The sequence below is a fragment of the Papilio machaon genome, chromosome 29 (assembly GCF_912999745.1).
Source record: "Papilio machaon chromosome 29, ilPapMach1.1, whole genome shotgun sequence".
NCBI lineage: Eukaryota > Metazoa > Arthropoda > Insecta > Lepidoptera > Papilionidae > Papilio > Papilio machaon.
Genome location: NC_060014.1, coordinates 179440 through 202439, shown reverse-complemented (window position 1 = coordinate 202439; position 23000 = coordinate 179440). Strand labels below are relative to the sequence as shown.

The window sequence follows — 23000 nt, the reverse complement described above, 5'->3', positions numbered from 1 at the left end:
GTGTGTACTGCTGAGGATTGGAATAAGTTACCGGCGTCAGTTTTTCCGTCCAAGTAGAGTGAATAGGCATTTACAAAGCTAGCGCGTACCATCTTTAGACTACATCATCACTTCATCAGGTGGGATCTTGGTCAAGCGCTAGCTTATTCAATATAAAAAAATAATAATAAAGTTTCGTAAATTATTAATAAGAGTTAATGTAAGGCCCTTTTGCTTTTTTTCATACCAAATATTATATGAAAAAAATATATTGAAGTCTATAAAGCAAAATTTCAACATTTTTTATTGAAATGACACACACAAATTAGTTTTCGTAGAAGTAGCAATTTTGTAAAGTAACAATCAGTAGATTCGTATTCTTCCGCGGAGTCAGGACAAGTTTGGATTACAGTCAGTAGTATCTTTTAATTTTTAAATAAACTATTGTTGTTGCATTTTTAAGTGATAAATGTAATTTCAAATTATCATTTCTTTTGATTTCGTCTTCAGAATTATTTCATCTTTCACGTTGCCTGTGACTTTGTTAGCGCGGGATAAAAAAGTAAGTAGGAAATTAATATTTTTTTCTCTATATTACATAGAGACACTTCAATTTTTATTAGTCTTACTATTTCATATTCATTTATTCTCTTATTATTTTTATAATACATTTTATAATATTACTATTTTTTGTTTAGTTTTACTATTATTAAAGTTTTGATGTATGTTGTTTGAAGTTATCTCCGGAACATCTCAACAGATCTTGATGAAATTTGTCATAGATGTAGAACATAGTCTGAAAGAACACATAGGATACTTATTAAGGTTTTTTTTTAATTCCACGCAGACAAAGTCGAGGGCGAAAACTAGTTGTATATAAATAAAAGCCATATATTTTGAATAAATATTTAATTCATATTATATAATATTGTTCAACAACAGCCGGCCAAATGAACACATGCAGAGCGCCCGACATTATTTACACAACGAGAGATATATAACACAACTGATGGAAAACTAACAAACACACAAACAAAATTAATACGTTAACAGAACCCCCCCCCCCTACCCGGTGACCCCACTACCATGTCTGTGACCCCACAGTGGGGTCATGGTTTCTATATTTGGAATAAAATATGTAATAAACACTCATATTTTTACTGTTTAAAAAAAAACATCCTAATTGATTTCATTTCATATTTTGCTTTTTTTAATGAAAACTGTCAACGTATTAAATATTGTTAATGTGATAAAATAATATACAAGAAATATTTAATCTATTTTAACGGACCTCTGTTTGAAAGATCTAGATATTTGTTAGACTACGATAGTGTCAAAGATCAGCCGAATCTTTGACACCATGAAGGTGATCAAAGATCTAGAATGTGGCATTTATATAGTGTCATAATGACACACCATTTCAAAATAAGTTGGGATAAAAGATAATTTAGCGGAATACGGATTTTTTTTGTGGAATACGGATTTTTTGTGAAATAAGGAATTTTTAGTGGAATAAGGATATTTTTTAGTGGAATATGGTTTTTTTTTAGTGGAATACGGTTTTTTTTGTGGAATACGGTTTTTTTAGCGTAATAAGGATTTTTTTTGTGGAATACGGATTTTTTGTGGAATAAGGAATTTTTTGTGGAATAAGGATTTTTTTAGTTGAATATGGATTTTTTAGTGGAATATGGTTTTTTTTTAGTGGAATACGGTTTTTTTTTGTGGAATACGGTTTTTTTAGCGTAATAAGGATTTTTTTTGTGGAATAAGGATTTTTAATGGAATACAAAAATGGAAGAATACGGTTTAGTTAACATTAATTGAGGCCCATTGGCTCTTATGAGCCTAAATTAATATTTTTTAACCTTTTTATATCAAAACAGAGGTCCGTTTATCATTTAAAATGTATAACATATTTAAAGTATAGTAAGGCGGAGGTCGGCCGGCAACTAACTTATTATTACTTAACTTGTATAACTTAGCTAAGTGAGATGTGAGACAACTTTACAAACTCTGGTATTTACAAAATTATTACGTTTTTTTTTTTTAACATCTGTTTCAAGTGAAAATTGAGACAAAAAAGAGTGAAATTAATTTTATATTTAATATTTTAAACAGAATTAGTATTTTTTATGAATCGGTTATAGCGACTGAATATTTTCTAGTTATATTAAAGTCGTAATAAGCGATTTTAATTGAAGTATATTTCGTGTACATTTGTTAACACCAGAGATGTTTCATATCAAAGTATGTCCTCACATAAAATTATAATACAGAGCAAGCGTTCAGTCTTACCCGACCTTCACCGCGCACGCACGACTCCACTTTACCCGACCGGTAGGGTAATGTCTACCTTATATTATTAGCTGACTTCAAAAAAAAAAAACAAAAAAATGGGACCCACCTGCAAGCACTTCCTTTCGATTAAAATAATTTTTATCAAAATCGGACCACCAGGGACGGAGATTCGCGGTAACACACATAAAAAAAAAAAAAAAATTCAGTCGAATTGATAACCTCCTTCTTTTTGAAGTCGGCTAAAAAGAAGGTTATCAATTCGACGGTATTTTTTTATGTGTGTTACCGCAAAACTCCTCCCCTGGTGCTAAGATTTTGATAAAAATTATTTTAATCGAAAGGAAGTGCTTGCAGATGGGTCCCATTTTTTTTTTTTTTTTTTTTTTAGTATAAACTATTTGTTTAGTATTTTTCATAGTTTTATTATTGTTCATTTATTTTATAAAAGTGTTAGTAATGTTGAGGGTAGTCACACAAAAGGTATTATAAGGAAGCACCTGTCATTGCGGAACGTCTGACATTTTTGTTTATTTACGTTCGTTTTGAGTTAAATATTATTACGAGGATTATTATGAAGTAGAGTTAAGTTCATTATTTTACTGTTAGTTTAATTCTTTTAAAATACTTTTACATCAAATCTATATATATAGTCAGAAAGTGGTGTTAATTACACTATTTATAACTCAAGAACGGTTGAAACGATTTGACTGAAAATTGGTGGGCAGGTAGCTTAGAACCAGGAAACGGACATAGGATCATTTTTACCCCGTTTTCTATTTTTTTATTCCGCGCGGACAGAGTCGCAGTAAAAGCTACTATCTAATAAAAGGTATTGTTTCAGTTTTTTAATGGCAAGATATAATTAAATAGAGATAAATATCTCTATTTATTTGATTCTCATTTATCCAGGTTTGACTATATCAATGAAGTATATTGAAGTCAAATTTATATGACTTATGACAATATATGAAAGAGGTAGGCAATATACGAATGTAACGAGTGAGAAAGAGACAAGCCATGACTTTGATATTCGATAACCAGATACAAGGTAGAGAGGAGTCACAACGGCGCAGTTCAGAATTACGTACAAACTCATCGCTTTATATATATATATATATATATATACATGTAGAGGTCCGTGTGTGGTGGGGGGGGGGAGGGAGGAAGGGGAGATAATTTAACATTAAAAGAAACAATTTGTGCCCAAATACTTGTGTTATGTGACTGGGGAGAGGAGGGAAGTTATTAAATACCTTGATATTAGCAATCTGGTGTTGGATTTTAATTTAAGGTTACCCTTAGTGTAGTTTTAGTGTATAATTTAGACTAAAGGCTTCCTTTAGCGAGAAATTAACACATTTGATTGTAATGCTGAGTTCGTTATATATTTTTTGGATAAATTTCGGTTTTCTAAATCTTCCCATCCTTTTCTTGTATGGAAAGGAGAAGTGGATTCGACAGAGTAGATAAGATACATAAGAAGAAATATTCTATATCTGTGCGTCTCCTCCTCTGTCAATTAAAAGTAAATCACGTATCTGCAATTACGAACAGTTGCTTCGCTGTTTTGATGAATTTAGGTGACAGGTACACTTAGGGTTTCTCTTAGTAAGAAAGTAACAACTGTGCGTGCGACAGACAACACTCATAGATCAGCTTTTTGATCTTAAGTTTATTATCTATTGACTTCTCAAGGGTCCAGTCGACACATGTCCCCTACCCTTCCAAAAGTCCCCTCCCCTTACTCGAGCAAATAACTTCCCTCGTCACCCACTATACAGTCATCCCCTCCCCTTCCGCAAGTCTCTCCCCTTCCCGTATCCCCTACCCCGACCTCCCATACCGTGACCGGTGAGATCATCTCAATGAACAAGATTTACATATACAATGTTACAATGTGTGTTACAGCTCGATGTGACACGACAGGGGACAGGTGACAGGGGACAGGTGACAGCAGACAGGTGACAGCGGACAGGCGACAGTCGACTCTATCTGTAAATGAATAAAGTCTACATCACATCTGATACAAAACAAAATCAACTTGAAACAGTTATATTAGAGACACAATAATGAGTTTTGATTGCTGTTATACATGTATAGAAACATATCATCAACAATATGTTTGATCAAAAACTGTCAAATATTTCAACACAAGACGTCAAAACTAATTCACGTACAAAATTACTTTATAAATAAATAAAATGCACCTAATTTATAATAAAACAAAACAAATTAAACCTTATCTTACACATTTTAAGGTTGATTTTAGCAAAAAAACACAGAATAATTGAGTTTAATTACAACGCCATCTATCAATGACATATACGAACATCCAAGTTACCTGTAGTCTCTATCTCTGTCTCTGTCCCTGTCCCTGTCCCGCGGCCGGTAGAGGGAGTCGACGGGCAAGGTGCGGGGCGACGGAGTGCCGCTGCGACTGCCGCCCACGCGCCCACACTCCGCACCCAGCGCGCCCACGCCCACGCCCACGCCCACGCCCACACCTTGACTCGCTGCACACATACGACATTAAAAAATTACACATCACATTTTTATATTTCCCAACATGTTCCCTTCTCATTATTTAATTATAAGAAAAAGATAGAAAGGAGAAATATTCCTTTTTCTGGAAGTGGAAGGGGGAATATATAATGATAAAAATCTTGCTTTACTTCTTGATAAAGACATAATCACCAGAATTACAGCATCACAAATAAATCGTTGTTTTATTGCTTTCTGTATCTCGTTACAAATTAAAAAAAAAAAAAAACAAAAAAAATATGACGACTTTCATCAGGGTTATCTGAAATCTTCGGGAGGGCGTGGACTTGCGGGTATTCCAATAAAATAACTGTTGTAATAATTATCACAATTATAACTATCGATGATACAGTCAATGTCATTATTAAACTAATTTAAGATTGTTAAGATAGAATTGGATTTAAGTACAGTAACGTCCACCGAGCACGTGGTTGCGTCCGCATCTTATGACGATTCAAACCGAACTGACAGATTTGTCAAGATGGCCGCCCTACCAGTGCTCGGTGTTCGTTATGGGTATTGACAGCGCCAACAAATAATTTTTCAACGATAGTTCATAAATTACAATAATAATAAAAAAAGCTAGACTGACAGATGACAGCCCACTGTTGACACTAGCGCCATTTACTTAGAGCTTTAAATTTTTCTCCACATCAATTCAAATAAATTGCAATGTTAATCAACATAAAATAGAACATGTTGCTAAGAAACAAACTCCAGTCCCACAAGTGGGCAAATCATTTGATGTCACAACTCACCGGAGAGTCGCGGCGGTGGTGTCAGTCTGTCGATACGCCTGCGGGCCAGCGCCGCGCCCGGCATGCCCACTCCGCCCACGTTGCCCACACCACTCATACTGCCCACGCTGCCCATGTTGCCCACGCTGCCGGCGCTCACAGATGACGGGCTGGGCGTGGCGCGACTCCGTACACCCCCAAAGTCTATACACAAATATTAACTTTACCAACACATGTTATGTATATCTGTGGGGGTATATTAGGAGGGGAGAGGGGGGGTATATGTTAGGTATGTGGTGGGGGTATAGTACTGTACGCACTCACCAGGGGGCAGCAGATCTGCGTAATGTCTGCTCCGGGCTGCGCTCGCTCCCGCCAGCGACGAGTAAGCTGGTAACAGTCATACATTCATACACATCCATACATTACACACATGTAGTCATACAAACAATGATATAATACAACTCACCTCGTATAACTGACAATTCTATGGCGGCTCTTAACTCATCATCATCATTGCGACTTCTGACACACGACAGCGCCTGAACAGGTCATAAATTAGTTCACATTACTTATAGCATTTATATACATGTTTTTTTTTTATATTACAAGGTGGCAACATGAATTCGCCGAAAAGGCGAAGCGACTGCTACTCATAGACATTCACAATTGAAGATGCGTTGTCTACCCTCAATCGACGAAGAAGGAGACTTAAGGAGGAGAGAATCCATTTCCCCTTCCCATCCTTTTCTTCTAAGGAAGTGAAGGAAAGGAAGGGGAAGAGTACTAAAATTAGGCCTCCAGCACTACACTCATCAGACTGTAGGTAGAATTACTTCAACTTGAGGTCTGTCTTCTGTAAGGTCGTGGTATTTCTGCAACAGATATGGTTGTTGCCGACATGTTTTCTGATGACGTAATACATATGATGTTATTGTGTTCAGGTAGTATACCTGATTGTTATCTCTGTGTTGTCGGGCGCTGTGTGCGGCCGCGCGCTGCGCTCGAGACCCTGCACAGTTAGTACAGGTTAGTGTTACATGAAGGGGGGCGGGGCTTGACAAGTACACGCCCACTCAACTATACAATGACGTCACAATATCTAAAACCGTACCCGGAGCGAGTGTGACGTCACAAGTCTCTAAAATCAATCCACATATCACAACAAAGGTGACAATTCTTGTTGCAGCTATCTTATTTATATACTAGCAATAACCCCCGACTTTGTTAGCACATAATTAAAAAAAGTATCCTATAACATGTTCGCATGCATCAGCTACCTTCCAGTCAAAGTCCGGTCAAAATCCGTTCAGTCGTTCCGGAGATTACCCGGAACAAATACTACCTTTCCAAACATACAGACAGACAAACATTTTAAAAATAGGTTTTTCGTTTTCATTACATATAGAAACTAGAATTTAATTATATCTATATATAAAAGAAAGTCGTGTTAGTTACACTATTTATAACTCAAGATCGGTCGAACTGATTTAGCTGAAAATTGATGGGGAGGTAGCTTAGAACTAGGAGACGGACATAGGAACTTTTTTTACCCCGTTTTCTATTTTTTATCCCGCGGGAATGGAGTCGCGGGCAAAAGCTAGTATGTATATATATATATGTGAGGAGAACTGACCAGGTCTGGGTGTATGTGTGGCGCCATCACCCAGGTCCAGCTGCAGACCGCCGCCATACTCTGAGAACATATATTTTTTTAAAAATTTGAAATCAATAAATACTCTCTTACTTCAATATAAATTACAAAAGTGAACCATACCCGTGTGTCTCATGTGATGTACCGGCGCGGGGGCGGAGGCGGAGGCGGGGGCCGGGGCCGGGGCGTGGGCTGGGGGCGGGGCGAGGTGTGTGGGCGGGGCATGTTGCGCGGGCGGGGCGTGCGCGTTGTTCGCGTACATGTAGTCGCGCGCAGTGAGCAAGTGCGTGTTCGCGTTCGGCGCCATTGCTACATCCGGCACGCAAGCGGACAGACGACCTCGCACTGATCTGTAAATACATACATACATACATTTAATACTGACTGTAGCCCGCGACTCTGTTCGCGTGGAAATTAAAAAAAACTTAATTATTCTTAAACACCTTCCAGACTATGTTCAACATGTATACCAAATTTCATCAAGATCTGTTAAGCCGTTCCGAAAATATCCATCCATCCATTCATCCATCTAAACGTTCATTCGACTTCCGACTTTTTTTATTTAAATAAATTTGCAATTTTTTTAAATAATTAAAAACCCAATTGGGATGAACTTAGACAAAAAATATTATCACTGTATATCACAAGAAAGGTGCAGTGTAAGGAATTATTATTACAAAACTAGATGGCGCTGTTCGTTAATGAAACACGATATGGTTTAGTGTTACCATTGTGAAGATAAAATGTGTATTAATTTAATATTTTGTGTATTGTACTTGCGAGTACTAAATCTCTAATGCTTCCTCCTCCAAGCAGACAGACAAACAAACAGACAGACATACCTGTGCTGGTCTGGACGCGGTGGTAGTTCTTGTCTGCAAGTACTGGACTCGCGCTCTGGAATAACAAACAGAATATCAACAATTACTATTCCAGTGTTACTTTTTGTTAAACAGGAAAAAATACTAGAATTACTGTTACCATGGCAACCATGTTTATTGCTTTTTGTTTGCAATTTTGGTTCCTTTCTTGCATAATATTTTTTTTTTTCAATTTACTCACCCCCAAAGGTTAAGTGCGTGAAAATATATAGCCTAAAGCATGTCTTAAGTAAAGGGCTTTTTATTACAAAAATAATTATTAAAAAATATATCGTAATTACTGAGGTCTTACGTTACAAAGAAAATATTTGTTTATGCTTTATTATTTTAGTATAGATAATAAATTTAATCAAATTATGTCAAATTTAAATAGAAACTAAATCATTTTTGATTAGTTTGTATGTTACATGGTCCTTCGAGTCGGGATAAAGTTAAATACATCTGCTCACCAGCTTGCAGGAAGACAGCAGCAGCTCGGGAATTGCCCGACGACCGCAGCGACCCACTGCCCGACCTTAAATATAAATTGGGCATTTTGTAAAAATAATTTAATATACGATACTGTAGATGGCGCTGCAATCAAATTGTAGCAAGTTTTTTTTTTCGTTGCGTTTAAACAACAACCATCATCAGCTCATTATAAGACCCCATTGAGGGTCTCAGAGTCTACCCTAAGTTAGAGATGACTATGTCATAGTCAACCACAGTCAAGTGCGAGTTGACTTCACACATATCATTGAATTTCTTCTCAGATATTTACATCACAATGTTTTCCTTCATCTTAAGAATGTCATATAAATGTACATATGTCAATCGAAAAACACATTAGTATATGACGAGATTCGAACACAGGACCTGCAGATTACAAGTCAAGTGCTTAACTCCTGAGCCGTTCTTGAGTTTAAACAATACAAATATAAAATCTGCTAATTTTAAACATAAGAAGGTTGTATAAAGAAAAAAATTACACTTCCAGTAAAAAAATTATAAATTAGTTTTCTACTAGACACGTAATATATAATTAAATAACAATAAATATATCTATATATATAAAAGAAAGTCGTGTTAGTTACACTATTTATAACTCAAGAACGGCTGAATCGATTTGACTGAAAATTGGCGGGCAGGTAGCTGAGAACCAGGAAACGGACATAGGATAGTTTTTATCCCGTTTTCTATTTTTTTATTCCGCGCGGACGGAGTCGCGGATAAAACCTAGTATATATAGACAGACCACAGACTTATATATATATATATAAGTCTGTGGTTGCCGAATGAAAAGAATGTTATATGGATAAGAATGAGATGTATGAACGATTGAATGATTACAACGAGAATGGATGTATGAGAGTGAAAGGGAGCGAGAAAGACGAAGACAACAAGTGAACGGCAAGTGTTTTAAAAATAGTGAATAAATTTAGTAAGTGAAGAGAAATCTTTTATTTCTACCCACCATTAACACCACATATATAAAAGTTAAACCAACCTGCAACAATCATCTACATCTGGCAGGTCTGGTACATCATCAGGCAGACGGGGCGGAGCGCCGCGGGGCCACGCCCCCGCCTCCGAGCTGCACGCCCACTCCTCCTCCACACACAGGCTGCTGCCCCCGCACTCTCTGTTACATTAATAATACTTTAACTATAGCTCTCTGAGTACTAAATCTTCATTTAAAACTAATTAAAATAAATATACAAGCAAGAATAATACATAAATTGATTGGAGATACTTTATAATGTATACATATAGATTGTATATTTACTTGTCAGATGTATCATCTAGGTCCAGCAGCAGTTCTGCGCATGCGTCAGGCAGCGACATCTCGCGGACAGCACGCAGCGCTATCTGTTGTACAATACATACATATATCTCTATACATTGTAACATGTTCATACGGAATTTAAAAAAAACTAAAAAAATAGTCTAAACATTCTTCCAGACTGTGACAAATTTCTGTTGAACCGTTTTGGAGATATTTTCAAACAGACATTCATCCATCCATCCATCCAAATTTTCATTAAAATACAGTTAAAGATGGATGGATAAAAGTATTTTTGACAATATAAAGAGGGACATCAAAATATAAAAAAAACATACAGACAAACGAACATAGTTAATAATAAAAATTATAAAGAAGTTTTTCTTTTAAACATATTAAATCTATCACTATGTCAATGTAAGGTGTCATTTCGTGTAGATGGTGTCATACCTGATGATGCACCAGTTTAGTGTCAGTGGCGTGTAGCAGCAGCGCGCGCTGTGCAGGTGGCGCCGCTCTCAGTTCACGTACACGCGCTCTCAGCGCCGCCAACACACGCGGAGATACACACGCAGCCTCCGCCCCGCCCACTGCCCCGCCGGCCCCGCCCACAACACTCGCGGAGCTCGCCCCACTGCGAGCAGCCGCCACCTGCAGGTACAACAACATTGTCCTTCATTTACTTATCTTATTCATTACTAATATTATATACTAGTTGTTGCACGCGACTCTCTTCACGTAAAATTTAAAAAAAAAAAAAAGATTTTTATCTCTATGTGTTCTTCTCTATGCTAAATTTCATCATGATCTGTTGAGCCGTTCTGGAGATACATTGTAAATGTACGGATGGATGGATATTTCTTACCACAAAAGTCCAGAACAGTTCAACGGATCTTGATGAAATTCAGCACAGATGTAGAATATAGTCTATAAAAAATATAGACTACTTATTAAGTTTTTATTCTTAAATTCAGCACTTTACAAGCAAAAACTAATTTATTATAAATGAGATAGAAAAAGAGAGCATCTTTATTCATCTTTAAATGTAACATTTATGTTTTTCATTACGACCACTAGATGGCAGTGGATCTAAATGTAATCTAAATGACTCTGAGTATGTATTAATGTATGTACTGACCATGTAAAGTGTGTCAGGTATACGATGCAGGTATCGAGCTCTCCGCACTCGGGACACCTCCGCCTCCGGCACCGCCTGGTCCTCCAGCAGAGCCTGACAACAACCATCAACAGATATAAACTTCAATTATACATACATACATATTATTTTTATCTGTTCAAAGTAGCCTATGTTATTTCTGAGGCTCAAGATTAAATATTAGTAAGGGTAAGAGCAAAACATTTACCAAAATCTAAAATATTCCCAAATAAAATTTCATCCCTTATTATTTAGCACCTTTGAGGGTAACATTTTTTTAAACATTGAATTTCATATTTATTTATATCAAATTAGCAGCCTTAGAAATAAGTTTCAAGCTGCTAACTGTGAAAATGACGATAATTCCATACAAACTTTCACCCCCACTTTCAACCCCTTACAACCCCCTTTTCGGGTTAAAATGTAGCCTATGTCCTTCCTCAGGCTCTAGACTATCTGTGTACAAAATTTCATTTAAATCGGTTCAGTAGTTTTGGCGTGAAAGCGAAACATACAGACAAACAGATCTCACTTTAATTTCATCCAAGTAAGGCAGGAAGCAGCGCGGCGGCCGACTGGCGCCGCGGCCGAGCCACGCGTCTGCGCCCGCGCCGCGCTCCAACATCTGCGGCGGGGGCTGCGGCACTGCGCCGCGACGTACTGCCTGCACACATCTCACATTGTGGCCGTGTAACATGTCTGTGTCGACATAACGTGCTATGACGATGTAACATGTCTGTGTCGACATAACGTGCTATGAGGGTGTAACATGTCTGTGTTGACATAACGTGCTATGACGGTGTAACATGTGTGTGTCACCTGGTGCAGCAGGTCGCAGTCCGGGGGCAGATGTTCCAGACGCACTAGAGGCAGCAGCGCGGCGAGCACCTCGCGCACCGCCTGCTCCCCGCTCTCCCTCCTGCGCGCTCCTCTCCGGGACACAGAGTGCGCAGTGTGCCAGATCACGTTCGGCTCTGACATACATACATACATACATACATCTTATAACTTTTCAACAGAAGTCGCTGTTAACAATCTCAGTTATAATGAGAAGAAAAATTGTTTTACGCTCTTTGTGTCGCAAATAAACTGTTCTGACGCTAAAAGTATATCTCTGTCGTGAAATAAAAGTAAAGATATCAAGTGTTACATTGATTAAGAAGTATTTAATTAGTAAGTTTCAAATTTTTCTCCTCATTGTGTTACATTATCACTATATATGTTACAACATATGTTGCAAATAACACAAAACTCACTGGTAAAAGTAATTTCAAGTTAAATTTGACCTAATTTTTTCATTCCTCTTTCTCTTTTAATGAGTTTTTATAAATGGGAAGGGACTTTTATCTAATTAATATTATAAATACCAAAGTTTAAATGTATAAATATTTTTTTGTAGGTATCTCCAGAACAGCTTGGATTTTGATGAAATTTGTCATAAATATACAAAACTAGTCATTCCGGGATTCCGTATACAAGAAATTTAAAAAAAAAACAATAATTAGACTATATGTTCTTCCAGACTATGTTCTACATCTGTGATAAATTACATCAAGATCCTTAGAACCATTCCGGAGATATCTTCATACAAACATATCTAAAAATTCACATCTTTATATACATATATAGTCAGAAAGTGGTGTTAGTTACACTATTTATAACTCAAGATCGGTCGAACTGATTTAGCTGAAAATTGATGGGCAGGTAGCTTAGAACTAGGAAACGAACATAGGATAATTTTTACCCCGTTATCTATGTTTTATTCCGCGCGGACGGAGTCGCGGGTAAAAGCTAGTTTATAATATTAAGAAGACATATAGATAGTACACCTCTAGTATCGTGTAAGGCATGTTTGGGTGCCGCCGCTCTCTCAGCCCAGCGCAGCAGAGCTCTCAGCGCCTGCGCCTCGCTCGCCTGCAGGAATGGTGAGCTGAGAGCTTCAGCAACAGCACTGCGCGGCAAACGCACCGACGACGTCTGACACATTATTGATGGGAACTCATCGCGCAGGTAACGCATCGCCTGTCTGTCGAAACATTACACATTACACACTATAACGTGTATTAGTGCATCTGTGTATAGTGTGTAATCATTCAAATATGTAAACAGCCTTTAAAATGCTTCTTCAGCACTACTATATTGTAATTAATTATACAATTTTACACAATAAACTGAACCTTGGAACTAAATGGACGTATTATATCCAATCTTGTGACCAGATTACACCACAGGTGTACACGTGTACAAGAAGACTGATGGAGAAGAAAAAAAAAAGACCACAAGTGGAGTAAATTTTCATTGAATTCAACTAATTAAATTAAAAAAAAGGCCAAAGTAATCAACGCTCATCTCTATTGTGAATACTGTTTTTAGCGACACTCGTGTATTAGTATACAAGTGTATCCGTGTACTTGTGTAATTGTGTACAGTACACATACCTGTGCACCCATTGACTGGCGTGTGGTGCTGCGGCCCAGCGCAACACATGTGGCAGAGTGTCAGCTGAGAGCGCCTCAACTATGGCATCCTCACAACCTTGCACCACTATTGGCATCTCCAGGAACCTGATGACACCACATTATATAACCAATATTAATGTAAAGAAAAAAGGACCTTCAAGTTGATACTAAGTATTTTTGGAACGAAGTTCCTTATCGCGCGTTGTGAAAGGGGGCTAGACGGAAAAAATTCTTACGAAAAGTTGTCACGACACTTTTTGCTATAGTAAGTATGTTAACGACGAATGAGCGCTACTTCACCATGGCAACCACGTGACAATATATGACGAAAATTTATAGAAATAATAAAATTAATAGAATAAACATTGGTTCCTTCACTAATTAATAGAAAGGAACTTCGTTCCATCCGGGTGTCCCAACACACCTCTCAAGTTTTTTTGATGTTTTTCTTGTCTTGCCAAAATGACAGATTTAAATTTATTAATTTTATTATTTGATTTCTAGTTAAATTAAAAACCTTTTTCAGTTATTTCTTTTTGTTATCAGATTTAGACCGCAATGTATTATCTGTACAAATATAAATCCGACTGAATACATTCTTAACATTCAAAAAGAACAATAAAAATTAAATGATACGTCAAAATCAGTGCAGTAATATAGAATGGCAGAGTACAAAATTTACATACATACATACATACATACATAAAAATAATCTGTAAATTTTTCAACACACCTAGCTATTTCATAAAGTTGAAAGGCATCGTCTAATGTGGATGTGTTGTTCGGTCTAGGAGAACTACGAGATACACCTGACCACGTCTGAAAATATCAAACTCTATTAGTACTCACAGTTAAGTCGTTATGTAACATTTAATGTAGATTAAGGACATTTATACACAAGACAACTTAGATCATACATAAATATGTCAACAGTATAGTTTTTAACTTAACTTTTATTACGACGATTTTTTTTGTGTAAGTCGTTTAATGATCTTACAATCTAGCAAACGAGCAAGCGGCCACATGAATTCGCCGAAATGGCGAAGCGACCGCTGCCCATAGACATTCGCAATTGCAGATGCGTTGTCTACCCTCAATCTACGAAGGAAAAGAACACACAAAAAGAGAATATTTGACCTTCCTATGCGTCCCCTCTTCGTCCAAATCCACCTCCCCTTCCCATCCTTTTTTTATAAGATAACAGGACAGGAAAGAGGACTAAAATGAGTCCTCCGGCAACACACTCATCAGACTGTAGGTGGAATTACTTCCACTTGTGGCCTGTCTTCTGTGAGGTCGTGGTATTTAGTTTTTGAATATTTAAGTTGCTTTGTGTTCAAAGTGTATGGATATACTATATGTGTGTAATGTTGGGGGTATAGTGGGGGTATAGTGGGGGGGGGTATACTCACAGTGCCGACACTGGGCGCGCTGCCGGTGGAGGCGGGGGAGGGGGAATTCCTACCTATCAGACCTAAATCCACCTGCAAATTTACAAACAATAACAATATTTGACATGTTTGACAAACATCTTGGACAAACATTCATAGTACTATTTCAATGTATCCTATGTATATTGGCCTAAGTAATAAATTGATGATTTTTACTTTTTTTTTATATTAAAAGCTACCTCTTAGTTTAGTTAACAACATGCATGAAACAAAATACATATTTACATGTGTTAATGTGTATTTTTTGCTGAAGTAAAATGGCCTCAACGGCATCTTTTCTTATATGGTTGAAACTTTGAAAGTGTCTTCTGAAAAGTCGTCAATTTGCACATTGACCCATTATTCATAAGAGCCATAGATTTTATCAAAAATATCACAAACAACACATTTGTATAGTCAAAAGTATTGCATACAAGGAAGAAGTGTGTTGTAATTATGTCTGACTATGACACAAAGCTAACAGAAGAAAGAATTAAAAAAAAAAGCCAATTGATAGTATACCTGGTCTGTGTAGGCGGCGTGTAGCAGCGCACGCGCAAACCTGCGCGGCAACACGCGCTCGTCCGCGCACACCGCCCCCGGCACGCCCCCAACGCCCCCCGACACGCCCCCAACGCCCCCCGACACGCCCCCAACGCCCCCCGACACGCCCCCGCAGCACCCGCCACTGATACCTCGCGACAGCACGCTCCTGTCATGTTGTATGAAATTGTCAATGGGTTCCTACAAGTTTTACAAGTTACCAGTGAAGAAAAATCACCTAATTTCCTTAAATAATCTTTCATGTTGTAACTCAAAGCATTTAGCAATTCTTTGGCAAATTAACCTACATATTAATATATAACAACAAGCGTGATATTTTTATAGAATTTGTAAACAATGAAATTGGCAACATTCAAACTGTGAAGCTTCCTGCATTGCATTGATCAAAATATGACGCTGTCAAAATGACATTGTTACTTCACATATATTTCCTATTACCACAAGATTTTGTTAATTTCCTCGTGTGTTAGGTTGTGTGGTGACATGTTGTGTGTCATGTGTGTGTGTCATACCTGAAGAAGCGAGACCTGGCGGCGAGCACGACGCGGTGACAGGGCAGCTCGAGTGCGGCGCGGAAACCGTACGCCGCACCTCCACCCTCCAGCCTGAACACCAGCCGACTGTCAGACTGCTCGCCTGCAACACAACACCTCACATCATACACTGCGGAGGTGGAGGTGGAGGTAGCGGATGTGGAGGTGGAGGTGGAGGTAGCGGATGTGGAGGTGGAGGTAGCGGATGTGGAGGTGGAGGTAGCGGAGGTGGAGGTGGAGGTGACTCACCGGAGTCGAGCAGATACTTCATGTCCCTGTGCAGTGTGTCGAGAGAGAAGCCCAGCAGGTCCGCCAGACGGCGCAGCAGCCGCGTCTCGCCGCGCCCCCTCCCCCGCCCCCCACACGCACACCCCCCGCGAGCTGCACACACACACACACACACACATACATACACACATGATGACAAAGTTTGCATGACATTTGGCACTAAATAGATTACAATCTGGAACATTCTGTAGGAAACATTTTATTCCAAAAAAAAAAAAATGATTTTTCGTATTTTTATTTCGTATGGTTTGTGGTATTTTTCATATAATAAGTAAACAACGAGAGGTACATAGTTATTAAATATATATTTAAAAGACATAGTAATACATAGAACACTCACATGCTGTGTTTTCTCCGCTGATGATGTCCAGGTCTGACTCTGAACACACAACAAACACTTTAATTAACATTTACTTGTAGTAATTTAAATTTAAAAAAGAACGCGCCATTCATAGTAAAATGTATGTGCATATGAATGAGAGGTGAGATGTACGTACTGTTGCAGAGGTCGCAGGGAGGTCGGCGGACGCAGCTGGGGCCGGCGTAGAGCGCCCCCACCACCGCCTCCATCTCCTCCCGGCACAGCCCCGCCGCCGCGCCCTCCAGCGGCACGCGGCACACGCTGCAACATCCCACATCTCACACCTGCCCTCGCCCTTGCCCTTGCACCACTCACACATACACTGCTGCAGCCTCTCTCACCCGGGGTATCGCTGCAGCAGCTCCCTGAAGTAGGAGCATCTCGCCGCGAGGATGGCGCGGTGCGCGGACACCGACCAGCCCGCGCCCACCAGCTCCACGTCGCACATCCATCTGACGGCGGGACCCGAGGTTACATATAAAGCTACAGGTGACGAAGACTCGCAGACCGACTCCGCCTGGGCGTGGACCTCGTACCTGTCCCTGTAGGCCTGCGCGAGGTCCTGGTGCAGCGCGGGCGCGGGCTCGCGGGCCAGCTCCGCCTGGGTGACGAGGTCGCGCAGCGCGGCGCCCGCCTCCAGCTGCTCGCACAGCACGAACACCTCCGCCAGCCGCCACGAGCTCACCACCGACCGGATGAAGCGCGCGTGCTCGCAACCTGCAACCGCGTCCCGTCACAACATGGCATACGTTGTAAAGTATCAAGTGCCACTTTACATAGTTCCACCGTATTCTTTGCCAATTCACCTCTGTCAGGTCGGGAGTCCCTCGGGCGGCGGGTAGCGGCGGCCAGGCGCCTCCGCAGCGTGCCCAGCGCAGCACCACCCGCCTTCTTCTTCCGCTCCCTTAACAATATAACATCAAATTATTTCTCAATCATTACGCAAAGTTTGTGGAAAGCGGGGAGGGACGTGACTCACCGTATGACGTCGGCCATGGTGGGCGGGGCGACGTGCTCCGCGGCGCCGTCGCACGCCTCGCCCTCCTGCGACAACAACACGCTCTCGTATCAATATTGATGAGTGAGGTAGTGTGAGCTAGTGCCTGTGGGGGAGAGGTACGTACCTGTGGCTGCGCGGGGTAGAGCGCGGCGCCCATGTCTTGTCGGCGCGCGCGCAGGCAGCACAGCAGCCGGCTCATGTGCGGCGCCGCATCGCCGCCCTCATCGCACCACCACCCCCGTGCCCGCCGCCCCCCCAGACACCCTCACACACGCACACCCTGCAATGTAACATACAAATTTTTTAATACATTAAAAATACAATAATTCACAAAAGAACAAACTTAAAAACAACAATTCTTAGCATTAAAATCATGCATTGTATTTTTTAAACAGCACTAACAGTTGTCCACGATATCGTCCGCGTGAAATTAAGAAAAAATACTAGTAATAAATAACCCATGTCACCCAGACATAGTCTAGCTTCCCAACAGTGAAAGAATTTTTCAAAACAGCTCCACAATTTCGTAATCTATTCAATACAAACAAACAAACAGAGCTGTCCTCTTTATAATATAGATTGGAATTAATTTAGAAAAACGTAAAGTGTGACTAAGGCAAGTGGAAATACGTAATCTACCTCTCCACGTTGTTAGAGTGAGTCCTTTGAACATTAAATACACAGTGTAGTTTAAATATAACTTGTAGAATTAATTAAAAAAAATATTCATAAAGCGCATAAAGTAAACTAGGTCGCGACTTAACGAGTCATGAGTGCGCTCTGACGACGCTAGAAGCGCCCGTGGTGCACACATCACGACTAAGTTAACACTTCTATGGTGTAGGCAGAGAAACATAAAGTTTACAACCAAGTCATTAAATTAAAAAACAAAACAATTCTTAACACATTTACTGCCACCAACTAGCTCGAACCTTTTTTTGTGTAATTTTATGACTAAAAATTTTAGCAGATTAACTTAAATCTCCTAAAATACTTTGTAACCGTGGCAGATCCGAGATAGAGACCGTTTAACAGTGGTAGATCCCGCAACAACAATATTTGTTGGGTGCACAAATGGGCCGGGTGGACCGGTGAAATACCACGACCACACCGCAGACAGGCGTGAAGTGGAAGCAATTCCGCGTTTCGTTTGATGAGTGTGGTCCCGGAGCCCTAATTCTAGTCCTCTTTCCCTTCCCACTCTTTTTCTATTAGGAAAGGATGGCAAGGGGAAGTGGATTTGGCGGAAGAGGGGACGCATAGGAAGGGGAAATATCCTCTATCTGTGCGTCCCCTTCTCCGTTAATTAAAGGTAGGCAACGCATCTGCATTTGAGGATGTCTATTGGCAATGGTTGCCTCGCTATTTCAGCGAATTCAGGTGGCCGTTTGCTTGTTTGCCACCTTTTGATATAAAAAAAAAACAAAAAATACTTTCTAACCAGCACAATTAAGCTTGTATATAATTTTGATGTTTGGTACTAGATATATCCAGAATATTTGAACGAATTGCACTGAAATTTGGCAGATGTAGAACACATAGGTTTTTTAATAGTGTTTTTTTTTAATTCCACACAGTCCCCAGTAAAAGCTGGTACTTTAGTAAAAAAAATGTATTGACAGAAAATTTGTTAAGTCACTCATAAGTAATAATTTTTTCTTATGACAAAAGGTCATTACGCAATTGAACATTGTACTATTACTTTACAGAGGTGAGCAGAAAAAGTTTAGCAGACGTGAATGTCAGAAAATCCATATTTCCAAGCTTAAATTCCAATTGCAACTAAGACAAGCAAAACCGCGGAACAATTAGTAAAGGATAAATATTGTTTTGAGTCTATACAAATATAAATGTAATTCAAGTGACAACAGAGATAAGAACGGACTGGATTAGTTTAACTGGAACAAAGTAACAAAGTAAATACAGATAGACATGTAATTATGTTATTCCTCAGCCATTATCTTACTTATAATATAAATTCAAAAGTTTAGATGGATGGATGTCTGTTGGAATGTATCTCCAGAACCGCTGAACAGATCTTGATGAAATTTGTCACAGATGTAGAACATAGTGTGGAAGAACACATAGACTACTTATGTTTTTTTTTTAATTCAGCACGTACGGAGTCGCGGGCAAAAGCTAGTATATCATATAATTATTGTGTGATAGAAAAATGTAAAAGCTGTTACTATATATAATTAATCTTATATATATAAAAGAAAGTTGTGTTAGTTACACTATTTATAACTCAAGAACGGCTGAATCGATTTGACTGAAAATTGGTGGGCAGGTAGCTTAGAAGCAGGAAACGGACATAGGATAATTTTTACCCCGTTTTCTATTTTTTATTCCGCGCGGACAGAGTCGCGGGTAAAAGCTAGTAATTAATAAAATCAGAGTGTGTATGTAATATATGAAAAAAAAACCGCAAACAAGATATATTTGTGTTATTAAAAATTGGTAAACAATAACTATATAAGACTAGCTGTTGCTTGGATTCAGTCCACACAGAATAAAAATAACTTAATCAAAAATCAACATGGTATTTCAGCATGTAATGTATGTGAAAAAAATCCAAATTTCATTCAGATCTGTTTAGTTGTTTTATAAACAACTAAATTGTATGATTGTATGATGTAAGTAAGTAAGATTGTAATCATGTTTTTGTCAATAAAAAAAAACTATGTCAATACTTGATATGCTGTTCTATCTGATTATATAAATGTTTACATTTTAAAATGAAACCATGTCATTGCAAAACATGTTCACATATTATTTTGACATCAATACTTGTATTGTAACAACAAACTACATATTAAAATTGATAAAACATCATCAACCTGCTGTTATCCCTATGGAGGGACGGCACAGTATGTACTCCTCCATACATCTCTATCAGCTGTCATATCTGAATTCACCCCCTTCTTACATATATACTCTTTCACAAAATCCATCCATACACACACTCACACAGTCATGTCACATTGATAAAACACCTGCAAAATATAAAAATATGGAAACTCACATTTATTTATTGCAAACTACTGACAATATTAAATAATTAGCAAAAACAGTCAAATTGCAGTATTATAAAATTGATATTTTGAATTTTATTATCAATTTTATATTTAAATTTAATCTATATTTATATTTAAATATAACTGAACAAATTCTCTACATAACAAATATATTAAAAAGGGGTCTTTATCAATACTATGGAACTCAAAATGATAATAAAATTTTTATTTGTTTGTGTGTTTGTTGAAATGTCTATTTGTGAGGATGTGATCACTAATCTCAGTAATCATTATTGTTAAATACTAAAAACAAGAAATAACATTACTAAAGTTGTGAGAAAAGATGGAATTATATATAGGAAGGTAATATTCATGAAATTGTAAAAGTCAACTGTATTTACTTAGGGTTGATACATAGGATATTAATGATACATAATTTATACATGGTCTAATAAACTGACACACAATATACTGAAAGGGAATCTGATTGGGGTGTGAAGCGGTTAGGGGTGGCTGTGACGTCAGAGGGAAGTGCGCACGTCGGCTCGCACCGACTGACCTAGATTCATCCCTTGCGACATCGCGGTGCGAGGCTATTGCTAACTGAAATGTCAACAGGCCAAGCTCCACCCTCTATTCAACAATATCTGCCTAGATACAGTCGATTATCACCGAAAAACTACCAGAAACATCGCAAGTTAACAAATACAAATTTGATAACATCAAAGCTCAATGTATAATTTAAGCTTAAAAAAAATTATACAGATAAATATAAGTCTTAAGAATGAGGATTATCATACTGACCAACAATGCCAGGCATCACAATTAAATCCACAATTTAATTTTCTGGTATTCTACACAAACACATCACAGTACTGTCATGCACCGCCATTAGTATCAAATCACGTCACTTAAAATTAAAATCACTAATCCAGGCGTATGTTATGCCGTTTAATTTATGTTTAATCTATCAAACAATATTTCTTTATAACTATTTTACATAAATAAGTCACGGATAAAAGCTCTTCGAGTGATAAAAGTAAAAAACAGAGGCCGATTCAACCCCGTTACACTTCCTTGGTATGTCGGGTATGTCGCGATTCGAACAATGCTGCCAACTCCACGATATAATAAATAAATACTAGGCTTGCCAACATTATAAATATTAAAATTCCGATACGCTGATTTAATTCATTAAAATCAGAAGAGGTGAGTAAAATAAAAGACTTTAAATAGCCTTGTTAAGGTTTTCAATCTTATCAAATTGCTAGGCCTAATAATGTTTTAGAAAAATATGATTATGTTTCAAGAAAATGATAAACTTTGACATTCTTTTTCCGATGACTATCTTACTATTTCAATCTTGCGTTTACATTTGTTTCTTATTATCTTCAAATGATTGTTTTATAAAATCTAAGCAGGAAAAATAAAACAATAAAATCCTTTCTCCTTTCTCTACAGATCCCGATGTTTCCTGCTAACTTTTGGCAGTGACAACCAATGACAGTGACACTGGCAGTTGGCTGGCTGAACTTTTGACAAACATGTTTGACTTTGTTGAAAATTTAAAAAGCGCATTCACTTGAAGGTGGTTTCGATTTTGTTTTCAGTGGTTCCCACTTCGTCCATTAAAATTATATATTTATCTGACAAAAAACGTAAATCTTGCGTGAATTACAAAATCTACAGTCTACGAACTTCGTGATTAGTATCTTGAATTCATGATATAATTCAAATAATGGTCGATTAAAATGTAAGTAAACAACACAATTCTATGAATCTTAAAACTTGAATAATGTGATATTTAGCATATTTGTAACTATCGTAATAAGATGGGTGGTCTTCTTTTTATTTAACATTTAACACGAAACAAGTTCGGGTTCGTTCATTACCAGTTACATTTGAATATTATATCAAATAGTTGTCGCCCGCGACTCTATCCGCGCGGAATTAAAAACTAAAGGTAATAAGTAGCCTATGTGTTTTTCCTGACTATGGTCTACATCTGTGCCAAATTTCATCAAGATTAGTTGAGCCATTTAGGGGATAGCTTAGAGATATGTTTAAACAAACATCCATCCATCTAAACACTTGCATTCATAATATTAGTAAGATGTATTCTTTGCTACAAATGTTGTTTTAGTAATCAAATAATAAGTAACAACTTTTTCTATAACTATATACAACTATTGTGATGACAGCTACAAGAGGCAAAAAGAACTGAGACAATTTGTGTATTCTTAACTTCCAATAAGTAGAAATAATGTTTTTGAATGATTATGCTAAAATCTGCATATATAAATCTTACTTCAAGTCATTTACATACAAATACCTCAT

At 38.1% G+C, this 23000-nt stretch overlaps 1 protein-coding gene across 1 annotated transcript; it reads right to left on the bottom strand.

The window, feature by feature from the left end:
• Nucleotides 1–4236: 4236 nt before the first annotated feature.
• Nucleotides 4237–21745, bottom strand: LOC106708159 (BTB/POZ domain-containing protein 7). Its single transcript, XM_045685248.1, has 31 exons — nucleotides 21468–21745; nucleotides 17771–17926; nucleotides 17626–17690; nucleotides 17453–17550; nucleotides 17183–17363; nucleotides 16988–17098; nucleotides 16783–16907; nucleotides 16626–16664; nucleotides 16247–16378; nucleotides 15977–16100; nucleotides 15423–15612; nucleotides 14883–14954; nucleotides 14204–14289; nucleotides 13450–13575; nucleotides 12841–13037; nucleotides 11831–11985; nucleotides 11544–11675; nucleotides 10994–11086; nucleotides 10306–10506; nucleotides 9859–9941; nucleotides 9580–9714; nucleotides 8543–8607; nucleotides 8055–8109; nucleotides 7336–7562; nucleotides 7195–7254; nucleotides 6512–6570; nucleotides 6028–6100; nucleotides 5883–5948; nucleotides 5580–5762; nucleotides 4622–4793; nucleotides 4237–4272 (listed from the first exon to the last, which is right to left on the bottom strand). The coding sequence occupies exons 2-31, from the start codon at nucleotides 17843–17845 to the stop codon at nucleotides 4269–4271; spliced, it is 3384 nt and encodes a 1127-aa protein (XP_045541204.1). The 5' UTR covers nucleotides 17846–17926; nucleotides 21468–21745; the 3' UTR covers nucleotides 4237–4268.
• Between the last annotated feature and the right edge of the window lie 1255 nt (nucleotides 21746–23000).